General features: G+C 42.4%; 1 protein-coding gene across 1 annotated transcript; it reads right to left on the bottom strand.

Annotated features, from left to right (window-relative positions):
* Positions 1–1139: 1139 nt before the first annotated feature.
* LOC145343892 (uncharacterized) lies at positions 1140–26464 on the bottom strand. The gene is made up of 9 exons (XM_080190380.1): positions 26318–26464; positions 24153–24244; positions 21696–21870; positions 20857–20909; positions 20086–20157; positions 15214–15316; positions 9423–9560; positions 1972–2153; positions 1140–1209 (listed from the first exon to the last, which is right to left on the bottom strand). Exons 1-9 carry the CDS (start codon positions 26462–26464, stop codon positions 1188–1190), a joined length of 984 nt encoding a protein of 327 aa, XP_080046506.1. The 3' UTR covers positions 1140–1187.
* Positions 26465–26751: the final 287 nt, after the last annotated feature.

Genomic DNA, 26751 nt, shown 5'->3' with positions numbered 1-26751 from the left:
AAACTCTGTTGGTTACTTCGCATTGGGTGAACCTCTGCCCGCTCAATATCGCAGCTCATGCTCTACGAAGCCCATGGGTAGATTTATTGATGATCCTCCTTGGTCATCATAACACTTAAGTACTTCTATGAATGTCAGTTGATTTTCATTTCCTTGTCCAGATGGCCACTCATTGGGCAGAATTTTACTGGCACATCTGTCCGAGGTCAACAGAGAATGCCATTCTCCGAACTTTGCCCGTCCTATGGAATCGGGGCAGGTGTGCCGGTAAAATTCCAGCAGTTGTGCACGAGTCTTGAGAGTGAGGCTAACAGATTAACTGACCATGGAGGAGTATCAGGGCTAAGCCCAATCCTGTCCTTAACTAACCAAACAGATGGAGTTTCTCATCAAAATCTCTGGACAATAGCTGGGAATAGCATCAGTACACTTGCATATAGATGACTGATTTTGTTTCTTTCTGTCGACAGCCCAGCCCAATTTTAACATCCTTACTATTGCTCTAGGATATTAGTTAGCTCACCAGAGACCAAGAAAAAAATTAACATGTTTTGTTCTATGTTTATTATTATTATTAATGACCAATAGGAGACCTATCCAAATAATAATACAATCGTTAGAAAAAGGAAATTATACAAAGATTTTCTGTTAACACTTTCAACTCAGCATGCAAACAAAATAATTTGTACTAGAATAAAGCTTGTCTATAGGTAAATGATTAATCGGAATCGCTCATCATCCTTATAAATGAATCAAAAAATTGACCTTTGATATGATTTGATTTATTATTATCACATGTATTAGTATACAGTGAAAAGTATTGTTTCTTGCACGCTATACAGACAAAGCATAGTGTTCACAGAGAAGGAAATGAGAGAGTGCAGAATGTAGTGTTACAGTCATGGCTAGGGTGTCAAGAAAGATCAACTTAATGCGAGGTAAGTCCATTCAAAAGTCTGATGACAGCAGGGAAGAAGCTGTTCTTGAGTCAGTTGGTATGTGACCTCAGACTTTTGTACCTTTTTCCCAATGGAAGGAGGTGGAATAGAGAATGTCCGGGGTGCCTGGGGTCCTTAATTATGATGCCTGCTTTGCCAAGGCAGTGGAAGTGTAGACAGAGTGGAAGGTAGGTTTGCTTGATGGATTGGGCTACATTCACGACCTTTTGTAGTTTCTTGCGGTCTTGGTCAGAGCAGGAGCCATACCAAGCTGTGATACAACCAGAAAGAATGCTTTCTTTGATGCATCTTAGAAGTTGGTGAAAGTCATAGCGAACATACCAAATTCTTTTATTTAGAACAATTTCATTAGCTATCATCCAAAACTGCACCTTTTAATTTTTCTGCCAACATGGTTAGTCATAGAGTCAGAGGTTTCCAGCATGGAAACAGGTCCTTCGGCCCAACTTGTCCATGCCATTCTTTTTTTTTTAACTCCTAAGCTAGTCCCAATTGCCCGCATTTGGCCCATATCCCTCTAAGCTACCTATGAAACTGTCCATAAGTGTTTTAAAAGACAAAATGGTACGCACCTTTATTGCTACCTCTGGCAGCTTGCTCCAGACACTCACCACCCTCTGTGTGGAAAAAATTGCCCCTCTGGACCCTTTTCTATCTCTCCCCTCTCACCTCAAAGCTGAGCTATGGAGATCAAGACCATTTTTAATCTGTGCAAAGTTAGCAGTCACCATAGTTTGCTTCTTAGCCCTGGGCTAGTGAAGGGAAGATCATCCAGGATCACCATCCAGAGACATATGCTGGAAAATGCCCATGGCCTGCACATTCAATAGTGGCAATGCGTTTTTCCGAACCCATCAGCTGTCAATAGCCTATTGCTGTTCACAATCAAGGCTTGGGCATGTAGAACAATGAGACCAATGTACTGGAGGGCTACTATGATCTGTGGAACTGAATCTGAGTTTTAAATGTAGATGAGTAGAATATTGACGTTGGAACGGTTTGTTAAAATTACCTTTCCCGATTCATTTTCACTTGCTTTCTGTAGTTGAATATTTCAGGAAAAAGTTTAGTCCTAGACTGACAAATGCCCATATCACTGTGGTCAGGGATGCTCATCAATGTCCTCCTCTCAGGGCTCTCCTCATAATTTCGGCATCCAATACACTTGCAAATAGAGGAGCACATTATTTTTGCCTGAGCAAAGAAAAAAAGAGCAAAATAACAAATAAAGTCAATTATACCTCACTCGATGACACTCATGAAAGCACAACACAGGAAATTCCACTTTCATTTAATTCCCTACAAATGAAATGCCAAAAAAATTAAACCATTCATATTTCTGAATGTTACTTACTGTTGGAGGCTCACAACATAATCAACTACTTGTTGACTCCATCTTGACCCAGTGATTTAACCCAGGCTGTCAATTAAAGGGCAGTGGTTTTTAAGAAAGGGTATTTGATAGAATGCTATTTGTTCAAATTGGAAAGATAGCCTTCATTAAAAGTGTATTTTAATATAATTTACATTATTTAACTTAAACAGAAAATAATAAGTGGAACACTTTCACTAATACAAAGTACTGTAGTTGCTGAAGATCTGAAATAAATATTGCAAACACTTGGTATTCTGGCAACAGCTATGGGAGGAGAAACTGGAAATAATGGCCACAGTTTAGTGATAGTGCTGGCGAAAATTGCCAGCGGGATCTTCCCCATCCCCCACCCAATTCCCCGACCAGGTTCATGCCCATGAAGGGCATGAACTTGATTAGCATAGATTATAATACATTTAAGTATGATTAGCAGGGCTACTTCTGCCCTCAACATATGCTCCCACCCACCTGGCACAATGTCACACCAGCGCAAATCACTACTGGTGTTCAAAAAACAAAAACAGGGAGGTATAGCCCTCAGGTGGCAAGCGACGTGGCCAACACCCTGGCACTGCCAACCTGTCATTGCCAACACAGCAATGCCATCCTGGGGCCTGTGCCAAAGTTGGGCTCTCTGGAAAGCCCCATCTGTGGTGGGAGGGGAATGGGGGGGAGAGGATTCCCTTTAAGAGTGGGTAGGGGGAGGCCAGTACCTGCCCCCATTGGGATGGGGGCAGTGCCTGAGATGGAAGGGCAGTGCCCTGATCCTGGAGGGTGGGTGGTCTCGCTCCATTCTTTGTGGAGGGTGGGTTGGGATGGAGCCTGCAAAGAGAGGTGGGTGGTGGTGCTGCCAGAGATGAGGAGGGGGGCTGCCCCAATGGCTGTTGGGAGTGGAGAGGAGAGGGTGAGTTTGGGTCACCCTTATATTTGCATGGGGTGGGGGGGGGGGTGAGTGGGTGGGATGCCCCGATCTTTGTGATGGGGTGGGGGGGGTGTTGTGGATGCCCCAATTTTTGCCTTTTGATGGGCATAGGGAATCTGGGGGGGATTGCCTTGATTTTTGCATTGTGATGGGGAGGGTGCCCTGATCTATGCATTCTTGGTGGGGTCGTGGGGTGGGGGAGAGTGGGTACCCTGATGCTTCAGGGGTTTCTGATGTCCATGAGGGGTGCAGTAGACCGTTTAATTTAACCTTGAGATGGAAGCATTTGAAAATAGTGTTGCTGGCATGGCCCCGCCCATCATACTAGCTGTGTGATCCTCACCAGTATTTAGAAATTGCACAGAATGCTGTTAAATCCAGCAAGGAAAAAGCAGCTGTGATGCTGGCGAGTTCACATAGCTTTTCCCACCTGATCCAACACTGTACACAATTTTCCCAAAATTGCACAATTGTTGATCATTCAGAACTGTGGGATATTAGAAATGAGGAACCTTTAAGCAAATGCAAAACCAAAAAGTGGGAGGGGGATGGGGAGGGGGGCATAAAATTAACAAACAATAAAGGTTTCTTGCTGGGTGGACGGGAATGTTTAAATGACAAATGGGTTGATGGTGCAAGATAAATAGGACAAGTATAAAAACAAATTTATTCAGAGCAATTGCAAATGGCTGCAGAAAGATTGTGGAAGGGGGAGAAAAGCATGGTGAATCGGGCAAGACGGCGTAGGTTGTGAAATACAATGGAATGAAAGCAGGCAGACCCCAACAGTGCAGACCACCTCTCAAGGATCCTCCACTCAAGCACCATACTGCCCCCTCTTCCTCCAGTGACTCTGGTACCAGCACTAAGGGAAAATCAGATCAGTAATTAAAATGTGAAGTCAATCAATTCAATGCCCTTTCCTCCACAGTTTACTACCCCTCCCACCCCTTTCAGCCCCTAGCCCTCTTAGAAACCCTATAGTACAGAAAGAGGCCATTCAGCTCATTGAGTCTGCACCGACCATAATCCCACCCAGGCCCTACCCCCATATCCCTACATATTTACCCACTAATCCTTCTAACCTACACATCTCAGGACACTGAGGGCAATTTTTTTTAGCATTGCCAATCAACCTAACCCACACATCTTTGGACTGTGGGAGGAAACCGGAGCACCCGGAGGAAACCCACACAGACACAAGGAGAATTTGAAAACTCCACACGGACAGTGACCCAAGCTGGGAATCGAACCCAGGTCCCTGGAGCTGTGAAGCAGCACTACTAAACACTGTGCTACCGTGCCGCCCATTTTCTGTGAGTTAAACACAGTCCAAAGCCAGCATCTCCACACCATGACTACCATCGACACTGCAAACTGCTGGCTCCAAGTGGAGAGGATCTCCAAGAAGGTTGCACATATTGATACAGACATCAAGTTTCTACAATTTTGTAAATTGAGTTTGTGTCTTTATATGCCCTGTTTGTGAATAGAACTCCCACTTACCTGATGAAGGAGCAGTGCTCTGAAAGCTAGTGGCTTTTGCTACCAAATAAACCTGTTGGATTTTAACCTGGTGTTGTGAGACTTCTTACTGTGTTTACCCCAATCCAACGTTGGCATCTCCACATCTTGCCAGTGATGCCACATCCCAAGAGAAAAAAAGGATAGCTTCAACAAGCTGACTTAGGTCTTGAACTCTGGCACATTAGGTACCTTGTGCACAATCCATTCAGGAGATGCAGTTGCATATTAAAATATTATAGGTACATTAAAGATTGGCTACATAAACATATGATGAAGAATGGAATAGGGAGTAGTCAAATGTGGTGATGTTTCAATGCACCTGTAAATTTAATAGCACATTCACAGCTTCTTCAAACTTGGCAGTGAATACAAGGTGAAAATACAATAGCAATTGGTGGTGTTGATTAAAAATCATGTAAATACTTCATTAAGTACCAGTGGTCAAAACTGCATTCTTGGCTATTAATGGGAAAGCACTTTAGCTGAATTAGATTAGGATGGATGGTAGTTTACTGTATTGGTTTGGACTTGAACAGCAATGTGACCATCAGCAACAGGCTGCCATTGACTGATCTCGCAGGAGGCACTATCTGTGAAACAGCGTGTCTAAGCAGTGGCTGAACTTCTTTGACTTGTTCGAACAGTACAGATTATGGAGGCTCAGGTTGTCCCATCAGGAGATCAAAGAGATCCCTGTTGAACTCACATTATTCATGGCTGTCAAAGTGACTACCCCTCTTATTTACATCCAGATTTTTTCATGCCAGAAACATATTCAGATTCTCTCAATCAGTGTCACCCAAATGCATAAGGCGGGTGAGTAATGGCTTGCTTGCCAGGGCCAGCAATTATGTCAACTATGTCAGTTAGTTACCACCACTGAGTGATATCAGAAACAAAGGCAATGCCCATTCTTTTACCTTTCCTCTTCCCTTCTATCCTACCCATGCTAACAACATAAAGCAGTCCTGCCAACGACCGAGCACCTATTGCACATCCAGCCATTAATCCCCATCAATTTCATCATGAAGCAAGTGAAAAAGTGAGTTGTCACCGAGGATTCCTGTAAACTGCACAAACCTTCAGCCATGCAGGTCGATCACAATGTCCCATTTAAGAGACCATGTGCGCAGCTGTGCAACAGAACGTAACTGTACCCCACACTGGTTTGAACAAGCTGTACACAAAACATTTAGGCAGGACATTGGTGGCCACCAGCAACCAAGAATTGACATCATGGGAAAGTGGTGGCAAAAGTAGTGAATTTTGTGTGATTCTACTAAAGATTGGAAATGGATGAGAAAAGGAGGCACTTTAAGTGGAGTTCCCACTCTGACGTCTACTTTCAACATCACATGAATGAGGGCAGCCATCACTGCTCCCACTCGTCTGCAGTTTGGTACAGATCAGTAAAGTGCTGTAAGGCAGAGTATCTATCCTCCTATTTAAGGTGGGCAGAATCTGCATGATTGTTGTCAAGGTGGGCGTGTACTTATTTGATAGCAGCAACTGATGTTCCATGAAATTGGCCACACAAAAAGACGTGCTGCTGTGTAATATTAACTTGTTCATGCTTGAGACAAATTACTCAATTATTTCCGCAATCACGGACATTGTGCTTGGAAGGCCTGTTAATACAGCACACATTTACTGTGTTTCTCAGTGATCGTCATTTCAATTGATGGTTCCCAGGGTGCAGCATCTGTGCCCAACTGAGCAGAACTTGGAAAGGGATGAATTATTCAAAATGGATTCTCCAGTGCTATCCCTCACACAACTGTCTACATGTGAAATGTGAGATACCAAATAAAAACACAACAATCTAACTCGTCCCATCAACGTGCTAGTGTCTGAGTTGGTTCAATGCAAGCAAGAAGCCTGTGACAAGGAAGCAATTAGCTCCTCTGAGGATCTGTTGATAGTATGGTCCAACGACACCATGCTACATGTGAAGGACCTGTCGGACAGAAATGATCTGAATTAGTACTGGCAAGTCTAGAATGTTGCAACTTAAATCTTATGACGATGATCATATTTCATTCACACTAAAATCAGGTTAACATGACAAGTGATGTCATGTGTGATGTGTGAGTACTACATTCTGTCACTAGGGAGCTGGAAGGAGCCATCTCCCCAGGGCTAACGGTCAGAGGTGCTGAGATGCCACTGATCTACATTGCTCCCTCCTCTGCCACCATGAGCTCCTTTGGAGACGGGGCACTTTGAATTCTTTCCTTCTCCCTTGCGTTTTATGTTCCCTGCTGCAATGGGAAAAGAGCAGACCTATCAGTATCCAAGGGCATAGAGATGGGGGTGAATTTAATGACAGTGACTTTTAGAGAGAGTCATCCAGTTTTATTAAGATGAGGGCCAGTGGCAGTGGAGGATAATAGATGGGAATGTGTTGAAATGGGGAGGATAGATAGATGGGGATGTGAGGAAACGCACAGACAGGGGAGGATGGATATCATAGAATCATAGAATGCCTACAGTGCAGAAGGAGACCTTTTGGTCCATAGGGTATAGAACAGACTCTCTGAAACAGCATTTTATCCAGGCCATATCCCTGTAATCCTGCATTTTTACCCCGCTAATCCCCACACCTACACATCTTGGGACTCTAAGGGGCATTTTAGCACAGTCAATCCACCTAACCTGCAAGTATTTGGACTCTGAAAGGAAACTGGAGTACCCGGAGGAAACCCTTGCAGACATGGGGAAAATGTGCAAACTTCACACAGTGAGTGACCCAAGGCTGGAATTGAACATGGGTCCCTGGCAATGTGAGGTAGCAGTGCTAACCACTGTGCCACTGGGTTTACTTGCAGTTAAGTTGGTGTGAGGAAAGATGGAGTTGAATTGACAAGGCACTGTGACTGGGATGGTGTAGGGGTCAGGGATGATGATGCACATAGCAAAATATCAGTGAATATGTACCCGTACTTTTCTTCCCTGACCTGGTTAGCAGTCAAGCAATTTCTGCACTGAATCCAAGAACATTGCTGACTTCCTGTCTCATCTCCAGCCATGTTTCATTTATGGCAGCGGCAGGTTTCTTCAGCCTCTTGCTGGGGAAGAGATCTCCTTGAAGTTCTTCACTACCTCCTGTGTTATTAAAGTGGGTTGCAGCCTTTGATTGTCTTGAATCTCATTTCCAGTTTCTGAATCCTCCAAATTTCAGCTTTAAACTGAACCTTTAAACACTGTAGTTGAGATTAGGGTTGTGCCGGTCCTCATCATGGCAGCTGCTGCACAATCCACATCAAACCTAATAGGAAAATAACATTGAGGTGCCCGCATACCACAGACAGAAGTGTTGAAACTGCTTTCTGGTTTCCCATGCAATACCAGATTGTGCATACCACTACCTCCCACCACCTCCGACACAATAGCCTCCAACCACTTCCCATAATACAGGGCAGTTCCTCCATTACCATCAAGCTCTACACCACCAGCCTCTGTATTCACTAGATTGCCTTCTTCCATTTCTACCATGTACAACAATATTCATTTATCAGCACACTTTCCCTTTCCATCCACTTTTGCCTCTTTTCCTGAAGGCACCACTTTCTCTGGGACAGCTTCTTCTTGCACCCTAATTCCAGATCTCATCTTTCTGGACAACTATAGGAAATGCAACATTCATCTATTTACTTCTTCCAACATTGCTGTCATGCGCTCAAGTATTGCTCCCATCTGAAACAGCAATTTACATAAACTTACTTAAGTCTAGTACTTAGAATATGCTGCTCATGATCCAATCTGCTTTACACTGAAGAACCCAAATACTGATTAGGTAAGCATTGTGTTAAACACCTTCAATCCTTTTTGCAAGTGTGAGCCAGAATCCCTGCGACATGCCTTCACATTCCTGCTTTGTCTCTGTAGCTTTGGCCTCATCCACTGTTTAAGCTGGGCTTAGTGTTTTATCTTTCTGGTCAGCCCTCTGGCCATTTGATCTCGGCGTGAATATTACAGAATTCAGATTTTAATTCTTTCTTTTCTTTATAGCAGGGGATATTGTGGGGTGAGTCTGCTTGTATCTGGGGAAGAGGTTTAACTTTTGGGATGGAGACAGTGTTAGAGCTCCATTATCGGCAGTGAGTTACTGATTTTTATTTTGACTCCACTTATTTTGCGAGCGTGTTCTGTTTTAATTTCAAACTCATTTACAGGTGCAGACCTTTATTTTTCTCTTTCTCTGTTCTCCTGATTTTTTTGCATTTTTAGTTATATGAGACTCTCACATTTTGACTTTTCATCATCTCACTGATCCTTTATATCATCTAATAGTTCTCTATTGAGCCGTTAACAGATCATTCAACACACCAACTCCCTCTCTCTGAATGATGTAACTGAGGATGCTATCCCTCAACACACTCGCCCCCACCCATACACTTATTTTCTCGCCCTTGTGCTTGTCTTCCTTTATTTTAAAAAAGATTACATATATAAAATGTAAAAACTTTCATTTCCATTTCTAATGTATATATTGCCAACATTTTCTGATTTCTTCCTTGCCGTTAATCTTTTGGGTGCTATATTGTGGTTCACACTCCCTTCGTTCCATGTTAGGATCTCACTTTCAACAATTTAGCAGGGAAAAAGCAAATCCACTCAGTTTCATCTGATAGCTCACCTCGTAACATTCACAATAATTTTTCAGACATCCTGAACGTTTGCAGTTACAACCTTTGTTATGCCGCAGCTTGATTTCTCCCAGCATCCCTTTTCCTATCTTAGGCCTGAAGGCTTCTGGATTCCGATCCAAACATGCCTGAAGCAGCAGGAAGATATTACTTGTTAGAAATGATAAATTTATCTTATCTTTCTTGCACCTCTCTGATAACTCATATAAGTGACAAACAATGCTACATGCAAGACTTTAAGATATACATGTCAACTGTCTGCATTTCATCAGATATCAGTTGTTCTAGAGCAGTGCCTCCTGGTCCTACATTTGCACTCCTAGATCCTTTGCTGCTTCTACAAATGAATGGCACAGCACATGGTGTGTGAGAATTCCCACCTACTGTGCAGTGGTCTTCAATATCCAAGAGCTGCATTAGGTAGAGTTAGCTCTGAGTGGGAGCTAGGATCATAATGATTGTTGTTTGGAAATTAGGCATACCTTCAAATGTTCAAAAGTAATGGCCACAGAGGCTGGACATTGATTGAGTAAAGCCTTTCCAGTTGGTGAATATACTCTGATTTAGTCAGGGGACTGCACAACCTGATAGATGCCATTGGTTATTCCTTAGGATGGACCTTAGGGAATCCCAAGATTGGATAGATAGTGATCCTTCCCATGATGCTGCTAATGGGATATGACAGTTGGTTTGTTCCTGTATACAATCCACTACTTTACCTGCTTTATACATCTGTGTAGTGTTGACTAACAACTAATGTGGCTGCAGTGGGAAGGAGGGTCAGATGGGCAAAATAATGTGCGCAGTTTGCATTATTTGGATAAAAACAGGCTTAACATGGAATAGGACCAACTAGTCCTTTACCTATTTTTCTTTGCTATATGATGTTCTAAATTTAAGGTTAACCAAAACAGCTTCTAATGACCTAATTCTTATCAAGTTTTCTTAGTCTATCACCTCAGTGCTCCCTGAATTGCACTGATTCCTGTTTAAGCAATACTTGGGCTGGAATTCTCCAGCTGTTCATGCAGGCAGATTCTGTAATCTCACTGGCAGCGCACTCCTGCCTGCGGGTTTTTCCCACCAGCGTGGGGTAATATCACTCGGAATTCCCACTGACAGTAGAAAGGAGAGAATCCCACTGCTAGCAAACAACATGCCACCTCTCGCCGGTGGATACACGTGGCTGGGAGGCTGGAGAATCTTGCCCTTGGATTTTAAAATTCCCATCCTTATTTTTCAAATCTTTCCATGGTCTTGTCCCTTCATTTCTCTATAATCTCTTCAGCACTATAACTCTCTGAGATACCTGGTGAAGTTATTGTCACAATAGTGGAAACTGAGCAGAAATATTGAATAGGATAGACAGGAAGGAAATGCTAAATAACATGACATCATCCAAAGCTAACAAGTCACCCAGTTCAGATTTATCCTGGGTATTGGGCTGTGCCACAGAAACAGGGGGCAAAGTTTGGTCTCTCATTCCACCAAGTGCCAATTTCAGCTTCAGTGTGGGAGGATCAAGGAAAATTGGTGAAGTCATCCTCCATCCCCTTTCCCTTTCTTGAGTTATTGTCTAGACTAGAAAGAGGGAAATAATAATGTTAGGAGTGAGATTTAGTCGGTCACATTGACAAAAAAGTCAAAATGAATAATATAACTCATAATAACATCTTCTGAGTGCTCTCTAGGTGACAAATTATAAATGCGTTACTTTTTAATAGAGTCGATATTTTCACCTTACAGTGTCCTGAATGAAAATGCAACTGAGTCACATTTTCTTATTACTCTTCAACTGAACAAATATTTAAAATAACAAAGGATTGAGGCACAATCCTATTCTACTGAAGTGTGTTCTTGGAACAACTCCTTATTATTAAACTAGAAAGAGTGCAGAAAAGATTTACTAGGATGCTACCAGGACTTGATGGATTGAGTTATAAGGAGAGGCTGAATAGACAGGGACTTCTTTCTCTAGAGCATAGGACGCTGAGGTGTGCCCTTAGAGTGGTCTATAAAATAATGAGGGGCATAGATGGCAGATAGTCAATATCTTTTTCCAAAGGTAGGGGAGTCTAAAACTAGAGGGCATAGGTTTAAGGTAAGAGGGGAGAGATACAAAAGTGTCCAGAGGGGCAATTTTTTCGCACAGAAGGTGGTGAATTTCTGGAACAAGCTGCCAGAGGTAATAGTAGAGGTGGGTACAATTTTATCTTTTAAAAAGCATTTAGATAGCTATATGGGTACAATGGGTATAGAGGGATATGGGCCAAATATGCCCAATTGGGATTAGCTTCGGAGGTTTTAAAAAAAAGGTGGCATGGACAAGTTGGGCTGAAGGGACTGTTTTCATGCTGTAAACCTCTATGACTCTAGGTGTCTCAATTCTACATGTTATAGAGTGTCCTCTTGTCTGGTTTTATTCTCTAAACCTACTAGTCACAGGTGCTTCAGAAGCTGACATTTTGGGCTCAATACTGAACCATACTTCCTTGTGGGTGGAAGAGGGTCAGATTTGCAAAGACTTGTGCTTCCTGGGATTTGCAGGCTACTCTACTTCTTTCCCCTCAACAATGCTCTCTTCTTTAATATATCAGAACCTGAGTCTAACACCCCTGTTCCTGTCTCATTATTAAATTCCACAGAAGCACTGAAAATGTCAAAGGTTTGGAGTGTTTTTCTGGATGGCATAGTGGAGGTAGATACCTTGGAATCTTCCAGAAAGCGGTGTGATTGAGGGTGGTGAATAATGAGTTCTTTCTGGATGGATAGAAGCATTTCCTAACATCAGTGATCACCTCAAGGACTCTTCATTCATGAGGTTACTGGAGCTCAACTTTAAATTGTCACAGCAAGATGAGTGGTTCAAAAAAAAATGGACTGATGGAAATGCTCACAGGCAAAAACAATGGCCAGTCACTCTTTTTCAACCGGAGCATTGATTTGTTCAGTTAACACCCTGGACGCAACGTGACTGCTTGTCCTTGCTGCATCAACGTTGCTCCTAGACCGATCTCACTGGTGACATACTGCAAATTGACTTCATCATTGACGTCATACTATATCAGCACTAACGCTGTCATCATTAGCTATTTGATTTTAGTGAACGGTATTTCTTTTTCTGCGCTCCAATCGGTGTCATGGATCACACTCAACTGACACCTTAGGAAAAAATTTAACTAAATTGTTCACAAATCCAACAAACTGTTGCACAGCTTTCACATCTGTTGGTTGCCGCATCAGTACTACAGCTCTCATCTTGTCAGAATCTGGGCGAATATCTTTTGCTGCCAATACGTGACCTCCTTACTTGACTTCAGGCATCTTTAATAGCAATTTGTCCAGTTTCAGACTGATCTGGTGAACTCTCTCCAGCACTTGCATTAAATTCTGATCATGGTCAGCTATGACTTCTTCCATTGTATCTCCGCATCCAAAGAGTAGCAGATCATCCGCTATGGCTTCCACTCTGAGAAGATTGCTGACTATCTCATACTGTCTGCAATGAGAATCTTCTAGAGCTGTGGAAATGCCAGTTACCATGTACAGCCATCTGTATCTCCCAAATGGCATTCAAAACATCATTAGAAAACTGCTGCTTTCACCCAGCTTCACTTGCCAGTTACCATCCTTCATATCTAGAGTAGTGATTATCTTTGTCTTGGCAAATTGCGACAACATTTGTTCAATGACTGGCACAAGATAGTGATTTTTTCAGTGTTTTGTTTAGATCCTTTGGGTCTAAGCATACTTGCAGCTTTCCAGATTGTTTCACTGCCACCATGCTACTAATCCAGGTTGTAGGAATTGTCACCTTTTTGATTACTCCTCTCTTTTCCAGCTTTTCAATCTTGTCTTTTAGGCTTGACTTAAGGACAGCTGGAACTCTTCCCAGCAGAAGCTGAATTGGTCTTACATTCTCATTTACTTGTAGATGGTTTCTCCTGATAGACATCCCAACTCGGTGAATAGATCTTTGTACTCCTTCAAGGTCTGTTCTGCTGTCAATGGTTTTGTGTGCTGCGACATATTGTGAATCTCTGTTGGCATGTTCAGGGTTATCAGCCACACTTTAGACATATTTCAGCTTCTAGTTTCTATGTCCTGCATCTGGTTTCTATGTTTCTATCGGGATTAGGGGATATGGATGGAAGGGGGAACAGGATATTTAATTCGATGAACAACCATAATCGAGATGAATGGTGGAACAGGCTCAAAGGGCCGAATGGCCTACTTCTGCTTCTAGTTTCAATGATCTGGAACTCTAAATCTTCCTTCTTGCCATTGCTTTAAACTATCAGACTAATTTGTCCTTTCATCTATTAGTATTGTGCAATCATATAGCCTCAATCTGACTTTCGAAGGCTTCATTTTTGAATCACTTTGTTGAGTCACTTTACAGATACATGAAGGTCATTATGTTGCATGATACATCAGTGTCCATATGACACTTCTTGTTCACTTGATACTTTCCCTCTGTGATCTTCATTATAACAATCACAAACCATAGGTGGAGTTCTCCCAAAAAAAGTCTAGGTGCTGAATTTGTGTAAAAACTGAAGTAAATCCTGCTGCTTTTTCATCGGAACTTTCAAAATGAATCTCCCACACTCTGTATCACAGAGCGCACTAGCGTGAATCATGCTGAAAATCAGTGGGCTGAGGCCTATTCCTGCTGGAGAGGCTGGCAGCATAGCGCTGAGTGGGCCACTGTGCATGTGCTGATCTGTCATAGCGGAGATCAGCACATGTGCAGTGGCCCTGCATTGCTGGCCTCTGGATTGCTGGCCAGCTTGATCACTAGCCAGCCTCACGACCCCGCATCGCTGGCCATGTGACCCTCCCATTCCCATCCCCCAATCGCTGGGTTCCTGGCTGTGTCCGGGCCAACCTCCTCCCCCACCTCCCCAGCCCACCTTGCGCTCCACCCCGGCAGTCCTGATCTCCCCGCACTTGCTTTCTCTAGTGTCAGCTTCTCTCTCAACTTTCAGTAGACTTGCTCTCATCAAGGGGTGTCTTACAGTGAGGACAAATCTACCTTTAATCAGATTATCTTTTAGCTGTCCAAATTCACATGAGTCTGCTGGCTACATTACTGCCATGATACACCACTGTTCAGTGGTCTCATTTTCACTTTGAACTCTAGTGTTGAATACATGATGTTCATTTGTAACATTCACTCAGGGTTCAAAATGTGCATTGAATGTTTTCAAGATCTTTGTTGTCTTTTTTTCTTTGTCTGTCTATTAGATTCAGGGTAGTATATGCTTTATAGCAATCCCCCCAGCAGTGTTAAAAGTGTAGCTACTCTTATTATTTCAAGCTTCTTAATTATATCTTCTGCAATTTCATAATTTTATCATCGTAATTGGTAAAAAAAACTGCCAGTTTTGCTATGCATGAATTTTCAACTGGAGAGATGAAGGGGAGATAGAACCGGGGCTGATCAGCATGTATGCAGAAACTGATATTTTCAGATGATGTTACCAAGGGCCAACATGTAGACTGGAAATAGGAGGAGCCAAAGATCCATACCAGAGGTGACAGTGTGGCAGGGGAGGAGAAGACTTGATGATTCTCTGGCTATGCTAAGAATGGAACCAGGCAAGTACAGTTCCACCTAGCTGGATGACGGTGAGGAAGAATTGGAGGAAGACAATTTGATCAACTTTGTCAATGACTGCAGACAGATTGAGAAGGGCAAGGATGAAAAGCAAAACTCTTTCTCAATGAACTGAGGCAATGCGACTAACCTGAGAAGTAAAACTGGCACAGTCTTACCTTAATAGCTTTGAACCTTTCTGCTTCATGCTCAAAGTTGTTAAAACAATTGGTGCAGTTGCAGTTGCTACAAAATTCACCATTGGCAAAACAATCACAGTATCTGCAGCACAGGGAGGAAAGGCCAAACAAAAACAAATATATCACCACACATTAAGTATAATTAAACTGTAAGGTCTCCTGCTACTATTTTTTGTTTTCTGAGAAGGTGTGTCTCACAGGGAAGAACAGTGAAATACAGAACAAATCTTAAAAGATACATCTATCATAATGAAGCATTTTGGTAAGTTCTTTAATTGCATCTTGAATATTTGATTTTTGTAAGCTAGTTTGTATTTTTCTTCTGTTTTTTAGGTTTCTTTGTGCTTAAACTATTTTTAACAGAAGGAAGCAGGCAAACAACGTTTTTTCATGGATCTGCCAATTATACTCTGCAATTATGAAAATCATTATCGTTGTCTAGAAATAGGTGGATGAGAAAAATATCATCCAAGCACTTGGGGTCTTTGATGTCATGTCAAAATTTTTCATTAATGAGCTGTTCCATATATCTTTCCTGAATGTTATCTGAAATTACATCAAATTATATAATTTCAATCAGCAGCAATAAACAGTAGCGCATCATCCTCCTGACCTCAACAGCATCTCTACTATGAATTCCATGATCTCACTCTTACATTTAAACAGCCCGGTAATTAGTTGCTTCAATCTCTGTTTTGTAAGAATACAGCTTTAAAATTGCTGGATCGAGCTTCAAAATGGAACAAATTTTACCTGCGTGCTTTGTAAGGCCAAAGTTCTTTGGATCCTCTTGGGGAGAGTGATCATTGTATGGTGGAGTTTCTGGTGCAGATGGAGGAGGAGAAAGTGGGTTCCCGGACATGCGTCCTCTGTTTGAATAGAGGGGAGTACGGTAGGATGAGAGAAGAATTGGCGAATGTGGACTGGGGGAGCGCGTTGGAGGGAGGGTCTGTTGAGGAGCAGTGGAGGATCTTTAAGGAGATCTTTCTTGGTGCTCAGCGGAAATTTATTCCGATGGTCAAAAAGGATAGTAGGAAGAGAGGTAATAAGCCGTGGATAACGAAGGAGGTGAAGGAAAGTGTTAAATTAAAAGCGGAGGAATTTAGAGTAGCTAAGAGTAGTGGGCAAGAAGAGGATTGGGAGAGGTTTAAATGTCAACAAAGATTGACAAAGAAGTTGATAAAGAAGGGTAGGAGAAACTATGAAGCTGGGCTAGCGCTTAATATAAAAAAGGATAGCAAGAGTTTTTATAAATATATAAAAAGGAAGAGGCTGGCTAGGGTGAATGTTGGTCCTTTAGAGGATGAGAAAGGGGACCTAGTGGTAGGGGATGAGGATATGGCTAAGGTATTGAATAACTTTTTTGTTTCTGTCTTCACGGAGGAGGACGTGAATAATTTGCCAGGTGTTAGCGATGGAAAGGTGGTAGGACTGGAGGGTCTTAATGACATTACTGTTACTAGAGAGGCGGTGCTCAACAGACTGGAGGGGCTGCTTGTGGACAAGTCCCCAAGACCGGATGGAATGCATCCGAGGGTTCTGAAAGAAATGGCGGAGGTGATAGTGGATGCCTTGGTGGTTATTTTCCAGACGTCACTGGATTCCGGGGAAGTGCCGGATGATTGGAAAACGGCTAATGTTACGCCGTTGTTTAAGAAGGGTGCCAGGCAAAAGGCGGGGAATTATAGGCCGGTTAGTTTAACGTCTGTGGCAGGTAAAATGTTAGAATCTGTCATTAAGGAGGAAATTGCGAGGCATCTTGAAGGGAATTGCTTGATAGAGCAGACGCAGCACGGTTTCATTAAAGGGAAGTCGTGTCTGACAAATTTACTGGAGTTCTATGAGGATGTGTCTAGGGTGGTGGATAGAGGAGAGCCGGTGGATGTGGTCTTTCTAGATTTTCAGAAGGCGTTTGACAAAGTACCTCACAAGAGGTTATTGCAGAAGGTCGAGGGACATGGAATTGGGGGTAGGGTGTTAGCGTGGATAGAGGATTGGTTGTCAAATAGGAGGCAGAGAGTGGGGGTCAACGGGTGCTATTCGGATTGGCGGATGGTGACTAGTGGAGTGCCCCAGGGGTCGGTGCTGGGGCCTCAGCTTTTTACCATTTATATAGATGATCTGGAGGAGGGAACCGAGTGTAGGGTGTCGAAATTTGCTGATGACACCAAGATTGGGGGAACGGCAAATTGTGCGGAGGGTGTGGAGAGTCTGCAGAAGGATCTAGATAGGCTGGGCGAATGGGCCAGGAAATGGCAAATGGAATTTAATGTTGGCAAGTGTGAGGTGGTCCACTTTGGTAGGAAGAATGGTAGGAAGGACTATTACTTACGGGGCGAAAAACTGCAGCAGGCGACGGTGCAGAGGGACCTCGGGGTCCTTGTGCATGAGTCGCAAAAACCCAGCTTGCAGGTGCAGCAGGTGGTCAGGAAGGCGAATGGGATGCTGGCCTTCATAGCGAGGGGGATTGAATATAAAAGTAGGGAGGTCTTGCTGCAGCTGTATAGGGCATTGGTGAGGCCGCAGCTGGAGTACTGTGTGCAGTTTTGGGCGCCGCACCTGCGCAAAGATATTTTGGCATTGGAGGGAGTGCAGAGGAGGTTTACTAGGCTGATACCGGAGTTGAGGGGGTTGAGCTATGAGGAGAGGCTGAATAAACTGGGCTTGTACTCGTTAGAGTTTAGAAGAATGAGGGGAGATCTCATTGAGACGTATAAGATGATGAATGGGATGGACAGGATAGAGGTGGAGAGACTCTTCCCGCTCAAAAAAGACAGTAGGACTAGGGGGCACAGCCTCAAGATAAAAGGGGGGTGGTTTAGAACGGAGTTGAGCAGGAACTTCTTCACTCAAAGGGTGGTGAATCTCTGGAATTCTCTGCCCGTTGAAGTGGTGGAGGCTGCCTCGCTAAATATTTTTAAGACGCGGGTTGATGGGTTTTTGATAAGAGAGGGGATTAAGGGTTATGGGGAGAAAGCGGGAAAGTGGAACTGAGCAGCGACAGATCAGCCATGATCTTATTGAATGGTGGGGCAGGCTCGAAGGGCTAGATGGCCTACTCCTGCTCCTATTTCTTATGTTCTTATGTTCAAGTAAAGTATAAATCTTGCAAGCTGTGTGCTTGCTGGTATACAGAGTTAATTATTGCATATGGAGCTTAGTGAAAGATTTAATGTTTCAATAGCCTGATAAAAATAACAGGACCACTGGGGCCTTTTGAAAATAGGCTGGAAGGCCTGAGGGAGCTGTGGAACCAGCACAAAGAGATAAAGGGACTGACCTTTGCGTGGGGTGCAGGGGACGCAGCTCACTTCCTCCACTGAGGAAGAAAGAAAACACTTCTAAAAAAGGCATAATACTAAATGGGTGACCTTAACGAGCTGAGGATTGGACCTCCGCCTCTCAATGGAAGGAAGTCCTAACCTTGAGAGCTTGCATTTCTGGCAGGTTCAGAAGAGAGTAGTCGGTGCAACTAAGACTGCAAGAAGGCCCACAATAAGTGCCATGGACACCAAACAAGGTGAGTCTGTTTCTTGGACAGGCATGGATCAGACACCCGGGAAGGGGTGTGGAGCTTTGGGCAGGTGGGGGGAAGGTGGGCAGACTTTGGAGGCCAGGCAGGGAAGTATAAAGGATGGGATATGATCCTAGGGGAAGATACGCCTCATGTGCACTCGGCACCCCTCCACCTGCATCTTTGAGGAGGTACCCCTACATCTTTCTGGCCCTTTCACTAATTTTGGTAAAACACAACCTTCCTACTTTCACCCACCTTTCACTGCCAGTGTATAATGGACACTTTACCCACCCCTGTTTTATGAGGACTAGACTGAGAGGACAGTACTGACCTATTTCACATGCCCTCCTCCGACCTCCCCACGCCCCTGGTGAAAACATGACCCTTGGGGGTGGGGAAGCTGTTAAACTTTGCCTAAGAAAAGTAGTCCTTAGCATGCTGTCTCACAGGCCTTTAAAGGTGGATGATAATTTAAAGGCAGCCTTTTACCCCATGATTCAGACAAAGAATTCACCATTTTATGGGACATTTTTGTATTAAGGCTACCTTATAAGACAAAAATGCCCTGTCAATAGAGAACCCAGGCCCATCCCTGGGAAACAGGATAAAAGACAATTGCTAAAAGACACCAATACTGCAGTTGGAATGGAATGATTTGGCAATGTCCTGGAACTGAAAGTTCAATTACCAAGTTTGACTCAGCTGGATCATATGTGTGTACTCTTTGTGCAACTAATAATGTAAACTCCCTGGTTTGGAATTTACTTTCAACAGAGCTTGATTTGTCAATACCTCAGAATTTGGAAGTCCAAATTTAAGCGAGATTTATGAAGTGTAGTTGTACAATCTCAAGGGCACCACAGGCTTTCACAGTGTTCCTTGCGTTGTCCCGGAATCTCCAGTTTAATTTTTAATTGACCTAGGTATGTGGCAAATATATCCAGTGTCCTAGGCAATGTAATCATAGCTCCGAACATAGATGGTCTAACTAGTCATCAAAAGTTCATGTGTGTGACAATGAGGACTAGACTGGGAGGACAGTTGGGGCTATTGCTTTCCAACATTCCACTATCAGCAAAAATCACACACATGAGAAAATGATCTGACAAGGATCTTTAGGATTAACAATTCACTTGCTGTCTCTTTTTCTCTCATTCATAAGTAAGGAAAGCTACAAGAGCGGCAAAGGCAAGATTAGTTTTGCACCCTTACTGTTATTGAATGGTATGCATTAGAACACTATAGTAGAATTTAACCTAAAATAATTAGAAATTTCTTTCTGTTCTATATTTCTGTGTGAATTGTGAAGATCATGTTTTTCTGCCTGCACTTACAGTTTGAGGCACTGGGATTTGGTGCAATTACAGGGCTTTTTAGACCTTGAGTCCGTTGTCATTATTGGCAATCTGCAAGAACAAAAGTAGATCTCACAATGTGCTTGCAAACTATTTTTCTAAATTTCAGTTGTTAATGTATTCAATCAGAGCAGCCATTGTTAGAAACAAGCAGGCAAGAATCCCTGTGAATGAATTCATTGCCCTGACACTAGCAATCATCCCAGCTATTGACAAAAGCATTACATTCGTAAAATACTAATTAAAGTAACTATTCACAAGGAAAGATTTTTCTTAACCAAATTGACTAAAATGATTTTGTATACATTACTGCTTTATTGATTCCCATCAATTTGAATACTCTTAGCTACCAGTCATTTTTTTTCTAATTTCCCCATCCCTTCCAGGGAGAGGTAGCAGAGGCATTAATGCACAGATCAAAATTCATATATGGGTCAAAATCCTAGAAGATGGGCCTAACAGCATTGTAGGTGTACCTACATGACAGGAATTGCAGCAGTCCAAGAAGACAGCTCACTATTACATTCTCAAGGGCAATTAAGGATGGACATTGGTTTCTTTTCTCTTGAAGAAAAATAGTTGCGGGTGTAAGTTTTTTATAATAGAGTGGATACAAAGATAATCTCTCTCTTGTGGGGAAGGGTATAACTAAAAGCCATCAATACAAGATAGAAACAAAGAAATCCATTAGGGAGTTCAGAAGAAATGTCTTTATCCAAAGAGTGGTGAGAATGTGGAATCCACCACTACAGGGAGTAGGTGAAGTGAACGATATTGATGCAGTAAGGGAAAGCTAGACAAACCTATGAGGGAAAAGGGGATAATTATGGTAGATTTAGATGAGGGAAACTGGGAGGAGGCTGCAGTGCAGCATGAATGCCAGTATGGACTATGTGGGATTAATGACTGTTCCTGTGCTATAATTCGTGCCTTGAAGACAATGGTTCTAACTGGGCTGTCGTTTCTTGGGCAGTTATTAGCAACGCATCACTACTTCACCAAAGTGGTTGTTCTTTAAATGTGTCCTAGATAGAGACATTTTATGGGAGTTATTCAACTGGGGGAATACCACAGACTGTCTATTGGAGTCATTTGTATGCATTTTTCATAACTGAATGGTAATCATAGAGTCACCACAGTGCAAAAGGAGGCTGTTCGGCCCATCAACCCTGCACCAACAACAATCCACTCAGGCCCTATCCCTGTAACCCAATGTCTTTACCCTGCTAATCCCCTTGATACTACGGGGCAATTTAGCATGGCCAATCAACCTAACCTGTCCATCTTTGGACTATGCAAGAAAACTGGAGCACCCGGAGGAAATCCATGCAGACACAGGGAGAATGTGCAAACTTTACCCAGACGGTTGCCTAAGGGCGGAATTAAACCCAGGTTCCTGGCACTGTGAAGCAGCACTGCTAACCACTGTGCCACTGTGTGGCCAGGAGCAGGAACCATGGCTGATGTATCCGTCTTAGCTTAAGGATACTGAGGCCAATCATGGCAGCGTGCTGTCTGAACTAGAATTAGTTAACTCAACACCAACTGGAGGTTGATCCTGAGACCCTCCTACTCTAAATAGTTCAGACCATAATGTCCATAGCTTCCTGCTCTTCAGCATCAGATTTGGAAGTTCCAAGGTAAGGGTTTATGTTGCGATCATCCAGAAGGGCCAACTTCCCCTGAATAATTGCACTGTGCTGGGAGCTATCCTTCAGCGATTTCACTTTGGATGGTTCCGCCAGTTTTACACCAATAGCTAATCTGAAAGGATTAGAAGGAATAAAACTCCTCTATCTTCAAAGTAACTACTTTAAAGACTCAGACTAAGCAATGCGCGGGACAGCCTCATGTCCCCCAATGTCTGACTCTCCCTTCCCCCACCTCCAATGTCTGATTCCCACTACCCTGATGTTTGATTTTCCCCCACAACCCATCAATTGAAAATACAGTTGAGAGCCAAGAGGAACACAGAAGGTTCAGATGGCAGGTGAAAAGCACATTAGAGATGCAAACAGAAATTTTGAGAAATATGAGGCAGCCAACTTGGTGAATCACAAAATACGGCATATAAATAGTGAAAAGATGGTGAAAGGAGGAGTAAGGCTGATTAGGGACCGAAAATGGAGTTTACATGGACACAGAGGACATGGCTGCAGTATTAAATGACTAATTTGCACCCGTCTTTACCAAGGAGTTAGTTGCTATCTAGGATAGTGACAGATGAGGAAATGCTGTCATTAGAAGGCTTCAGAATTGATAAGGAGGAGATGTTGACAAGAGGGTCAGTAGTGAAAGTTAACAAGGTACTGAGAGCAGATGAGATGCATCCAAGAATATTGAAGGAAGTGAGAATGGAAATTATGGGGATGCTGTCCATAATCTTCCAGTCTTCTCTAGTCTCAGGCATGATCTCAGAGGACTGAAGAACTGCAAATGTTAAGCCTTTGTTAAAAAAATGTTGTAAAGATAACCCAACAATTATAGACCAGTAGTTTAACATCAGTAGTTGGAAAGCTTCCAGAAACAATTCTTCGGGGTTAGTAGCCACATGGAAAAATGTGAGTTGATTAGGAAGAGCCAGCACGCTTTTCTAAAGGGGAAATCATGTTTGATGAACGTGCTAGATTTTTTAAAAGTGGTAACAGAAAGGGTCGATGAGGGTAATGCCATCGATTTGGTGCAAATGGACTTTCAGAAGGCATTAAATACAATGCCACACAACAGACTTGTGAGAAAACTTTTAGCTCAGAGAATAAAAGAGACAGTAGAAATGTGGATACTTTATGGATGAATAATAGGAAGTGGAGAGTAATGGTCAATGGATATTTTTTCAGGCTGAAGGAAGATTTGTAGTGATGTTCCCCAGGGGTTGGTATTGGGATCCTTGCTTTTCCTGATAAATATTAATGATCTTTTGTGCAGGGGACAAGTTTGCAGATGACACAAAACTTGGAAGTGGTGTAAGCTATGAAAATGACAATATAGAACTTTGAAAGGGCATTGACAAGTTGAGCGGACAGGTGGCAGATGAAGTTCAATGGGGTGAAGTGTGAGATGAGACATTTTGGTGGGAAGATCATGGAGAGATAATATAAACTCTTAAATAGGGACAGGAACAGCAAGACCTGGGTGTGTATGTACATAGCTCATTGAAGGTGGCAGGATAGATGGAGGGAGCAGTTAATAAAGCATATAGTATTCTGGGCTTTATTAATAGGGTTTGGTGATAGTAAGCAAGTGATATAGATATGCAAATATTGTTTTTTGTGTTTCTGTAGAAATGTAAAATTTTAGCCTTATTTTACAGGCAGTCAGTGTGTCATGAACATATTACATAAGAACATAAGAACATAAGAAATATGAATTATGATGAGCATCGAGGTGGCATGGTGTTATGAGGGGCAAGAAGTTGGCAAAAGGCTTATGGGGCAGATGGGGGATAGTGTGGATGAGAGCTAGAGGTTCTAACAGCTCCAACAACTGGTCAGAAAACAGAGGTGAGCCTTCTAACTAGCCTGCCTTGGCACTCTCCCACCTCCATGAGTGCCACTGAGGTAATGGACCTGACTCTATCCTGCCTCCACCTTCCTGGATTGTGGGTATGGCAAATCAAGATCCTTTTAAAGGAGAAATGTCTGCTGAGTTGGGAAGTTTCCTGATGCGAGCTTCCCATTTTAACGGTGAAAATCCAACCTTAATTCTCTCTATGTCATTAGTTTTACGTGAACCATAACAACTGGTTCCTCTCCATCACACTGGCATTCACTAAGGATGTAGCAGTCAAACATTCTAACACATTGATATTTGTTTCTATAAAGGCTGTCAGCAATAGCATTCTTCTCCAGTAGAAATTTCAATTATGGCTACTTAATCTTGCTTACATAAGTCACAAATCTAGACTACACAACATTCTTTTTTTTTTTGAAAAGCACAAAGATGGGCAAGTTATGCCTTCCAGTATAGGATTTTGATTTCAAATCATGTTCTCTTAACCTTGATGTTTTAAAACGAGTAGGTTTGGGTAATACATTAAATGCACTTACCTTGTTAGAGATATAGTAGAAGGGATATGGACACTAGCCTCTGCAGCAAGACTGCCATTCTCAGGGATTGGGCCACCCGATGCTTGCTGTAGCTGTTCAAAGTAAGATTATTAATTGAAATACATTACTAAACATTCTTCATTCCATTCTAAGTAGTTTAACCTTATGTTTCATTTAATTGCTGAGTTTAATTCAATCCCACATTGAAGTCAGGAATGAAGTTAAGAATATACTGTAGGACTCTGTAACAGAAGGCACTAAAGAAACACATTGAACTGATATGTCTCACTAGGAAATCAATGAATTCCAGGGTAATATGTTGCAACAAGGCAGATCCTGGCTCCAATGGGACTTCATATCCTCAACGCTTGAAATGAGAGGTGCTTTGCATAAAACCGAAGGGGATCAGGCAAAGTAGAAAACAGAATCACAGCACTGAGTAATATTGACATAATAGCTCCCCAATGGCTAAGTTGGACCATACATGATAAGGGAAGAGCAACAAAAAACAATGTCCTGTATTCAATCCCTGATTTGTAATGAATAGCTGATTTTAGTCATTAGGCTGTACAAATGGCCTGTCAATTAAGAATCTGTTAGCTCGAAAGTAGAAAAGATCTACCAAGATACATGCTCTTAGTGACTCCTATTGGAAAAGTCAGCAACCACCTCACAATGAAAGCTACTATTTTAAAATTGTTCTCAAAATCTTTTTCGTTACGCAGATGTCACTGAATCTGTTAAGGGGATCAAAAGGGACCAACAACACCAGGATAAGCAGCCAATGACACTGAAATATTCTTACAGCAAACCAGGAAGTAAGGTGCACTGAAATTTTCACTTTTAGAGTTTTACAGAAAGCTGAATAAATGGTTAGGATAAACATATAGGATTATGAAATATCATAAACATTTCTTTAAAAATGTTTTATTTTTTAATTTTTTGCCATAACAGAGAAATAGGACATGGAATACATTTATTTTTTCTTGGACAAACGAGAAGCTCGTCAGTAGTTAACTTAGTCTTCTGTTAAAAAATCCCATAGCATCTCTGTCAACAAGGTGTAAATTTTTCAAGTAAACTAAACTAAATAAAAAGGCACATTTTAGTGAATTAGGTGATTTCTATTTGATTGCAGCCTGAGGTGCATCTCAACAGAATACGGTGTGGGGAAGCATAGAGTCACTGACAATAACTTCTGGATTTCCACATTTAATTGAGAACGTGCAGACACCAGGACTTTCTATCAGTCTCAAAGATGTAGGCTGACATTCTCCAGCTGTACATGCCAGTGGGATTCACTGGTCCTGTTGGCAATGCACCCTCGCCCGTGAGTTTCCTGCCAGCTTGGGGTGATGTCAATGAGAATTCCCATTGACAGTGGCAGGACCAGAGAATCCCACCACTAACAAACAACATGCTATCTCCTGCCAGTGGGAAACATATGGCTGAGAGGCCAGACAATCTTGTGACACAAAATTTTCACAGTTTAACCATCATTGCTGCAACAAAATTTGGACCAAATTATTAGCAATTGAAAAATACTTGTTTATTTCGATTACTTTAATGCATCACATCTGGGCTCTGAAACCCATTCTGCTTACTTGTATTAAGATACTTTGTAGGTCCTACAAGGTATCCCAAATTGTCATTGTTCAGTGTTGGATCCTTTGCAGAGCCAGCTATTACACTGGGGAGGTTGGGGCTGATTGCTGGAAAGGAAATTGGAGATGTACAATGCTGAGAAAAGGGCTGGGCTGCTTTCAGTGCTGAACTTTGTCCTGGTAGAATTTATTCCCAGAAAAGATCGGTTGAAAAAATCAAGGAGAATTAAAGTTTATTTCATCTTTAGAATATGCATTGGCAAATTTTGACGCAAGTAGCATCATGACACTTGAGTGTTTGATAAACTAACAATGTCTGCCAAACACTTCTTAATATAAAAAACCTGTGCTTCATTTATTCAAAAGTCAGGTAATTCAGAATACTAATACATATTTAGCTTCTAGGGGACGAAAGATCAACAAATAAAACCTGATGTCTTAGTTTATTATTGTCACTTTTAACTTAAAAATTGAGCATGTTTCAAGCAAATTTAATTGATCTTTTGGTGAGTTTTGTTTAGTCTACTGCCTGATAACTTCCACTGAAGTGTTGTAGCTAACTTGATCCATATCAGCTTTAGGCACCTGGATGTGAACAATGTTGGCTCCTCTCTCATCTCTGACCTTCTGGCTCCTTGGGACCCATGCTCCGAGGATATCTAGATTCCTGCACACCCATACCTTTAACCTCTCACAGTCTGGCATCATCCTGTCCTCATGCAGAGACAGCCAACTCAGGCCAGTCCTGTTCTAACGCCCCTCACACACAGCAAGTGTCCCTGATCCAGGACCTCCTTCCCTTCAAACCCTACATGAGCGCTGGACATTGGCACACCTTATGGAACTCCTTCATTCACAGTCTCACACCAGATGAGGGAGAGGAATCAGATTATCTTTAACACCGGTGCTCCCCAAGGCTGAGTCCTCAGCCCCTTGCTATACTCCTTATACACCTATGACTATATGGCCAAATTCCCCTCCAATTCAATTGTCAA

This window comes from Carcharhinus amblyrhynchos, chromosome 6 (assembly GCF_965287045.1).
Source record: "Carcharhinus amblyrhynchos chromosome 6, sCarAmb.v2.hapA, whole genome shotgun sequence".
Classification (NCBI taxonomy): Eukaryota; Metazoa; Chordata; class Chondrichthyes; order Carcharhiniformes; family Carcharhinidae; genus Carcharhinus; species Carcharhinus amblyrhynchos.
The sequence above is the reverse complement of the archived record's forward strand: the minus strand, read 5'-3'. Positions and strand labels throughout refer to the sequence as shown.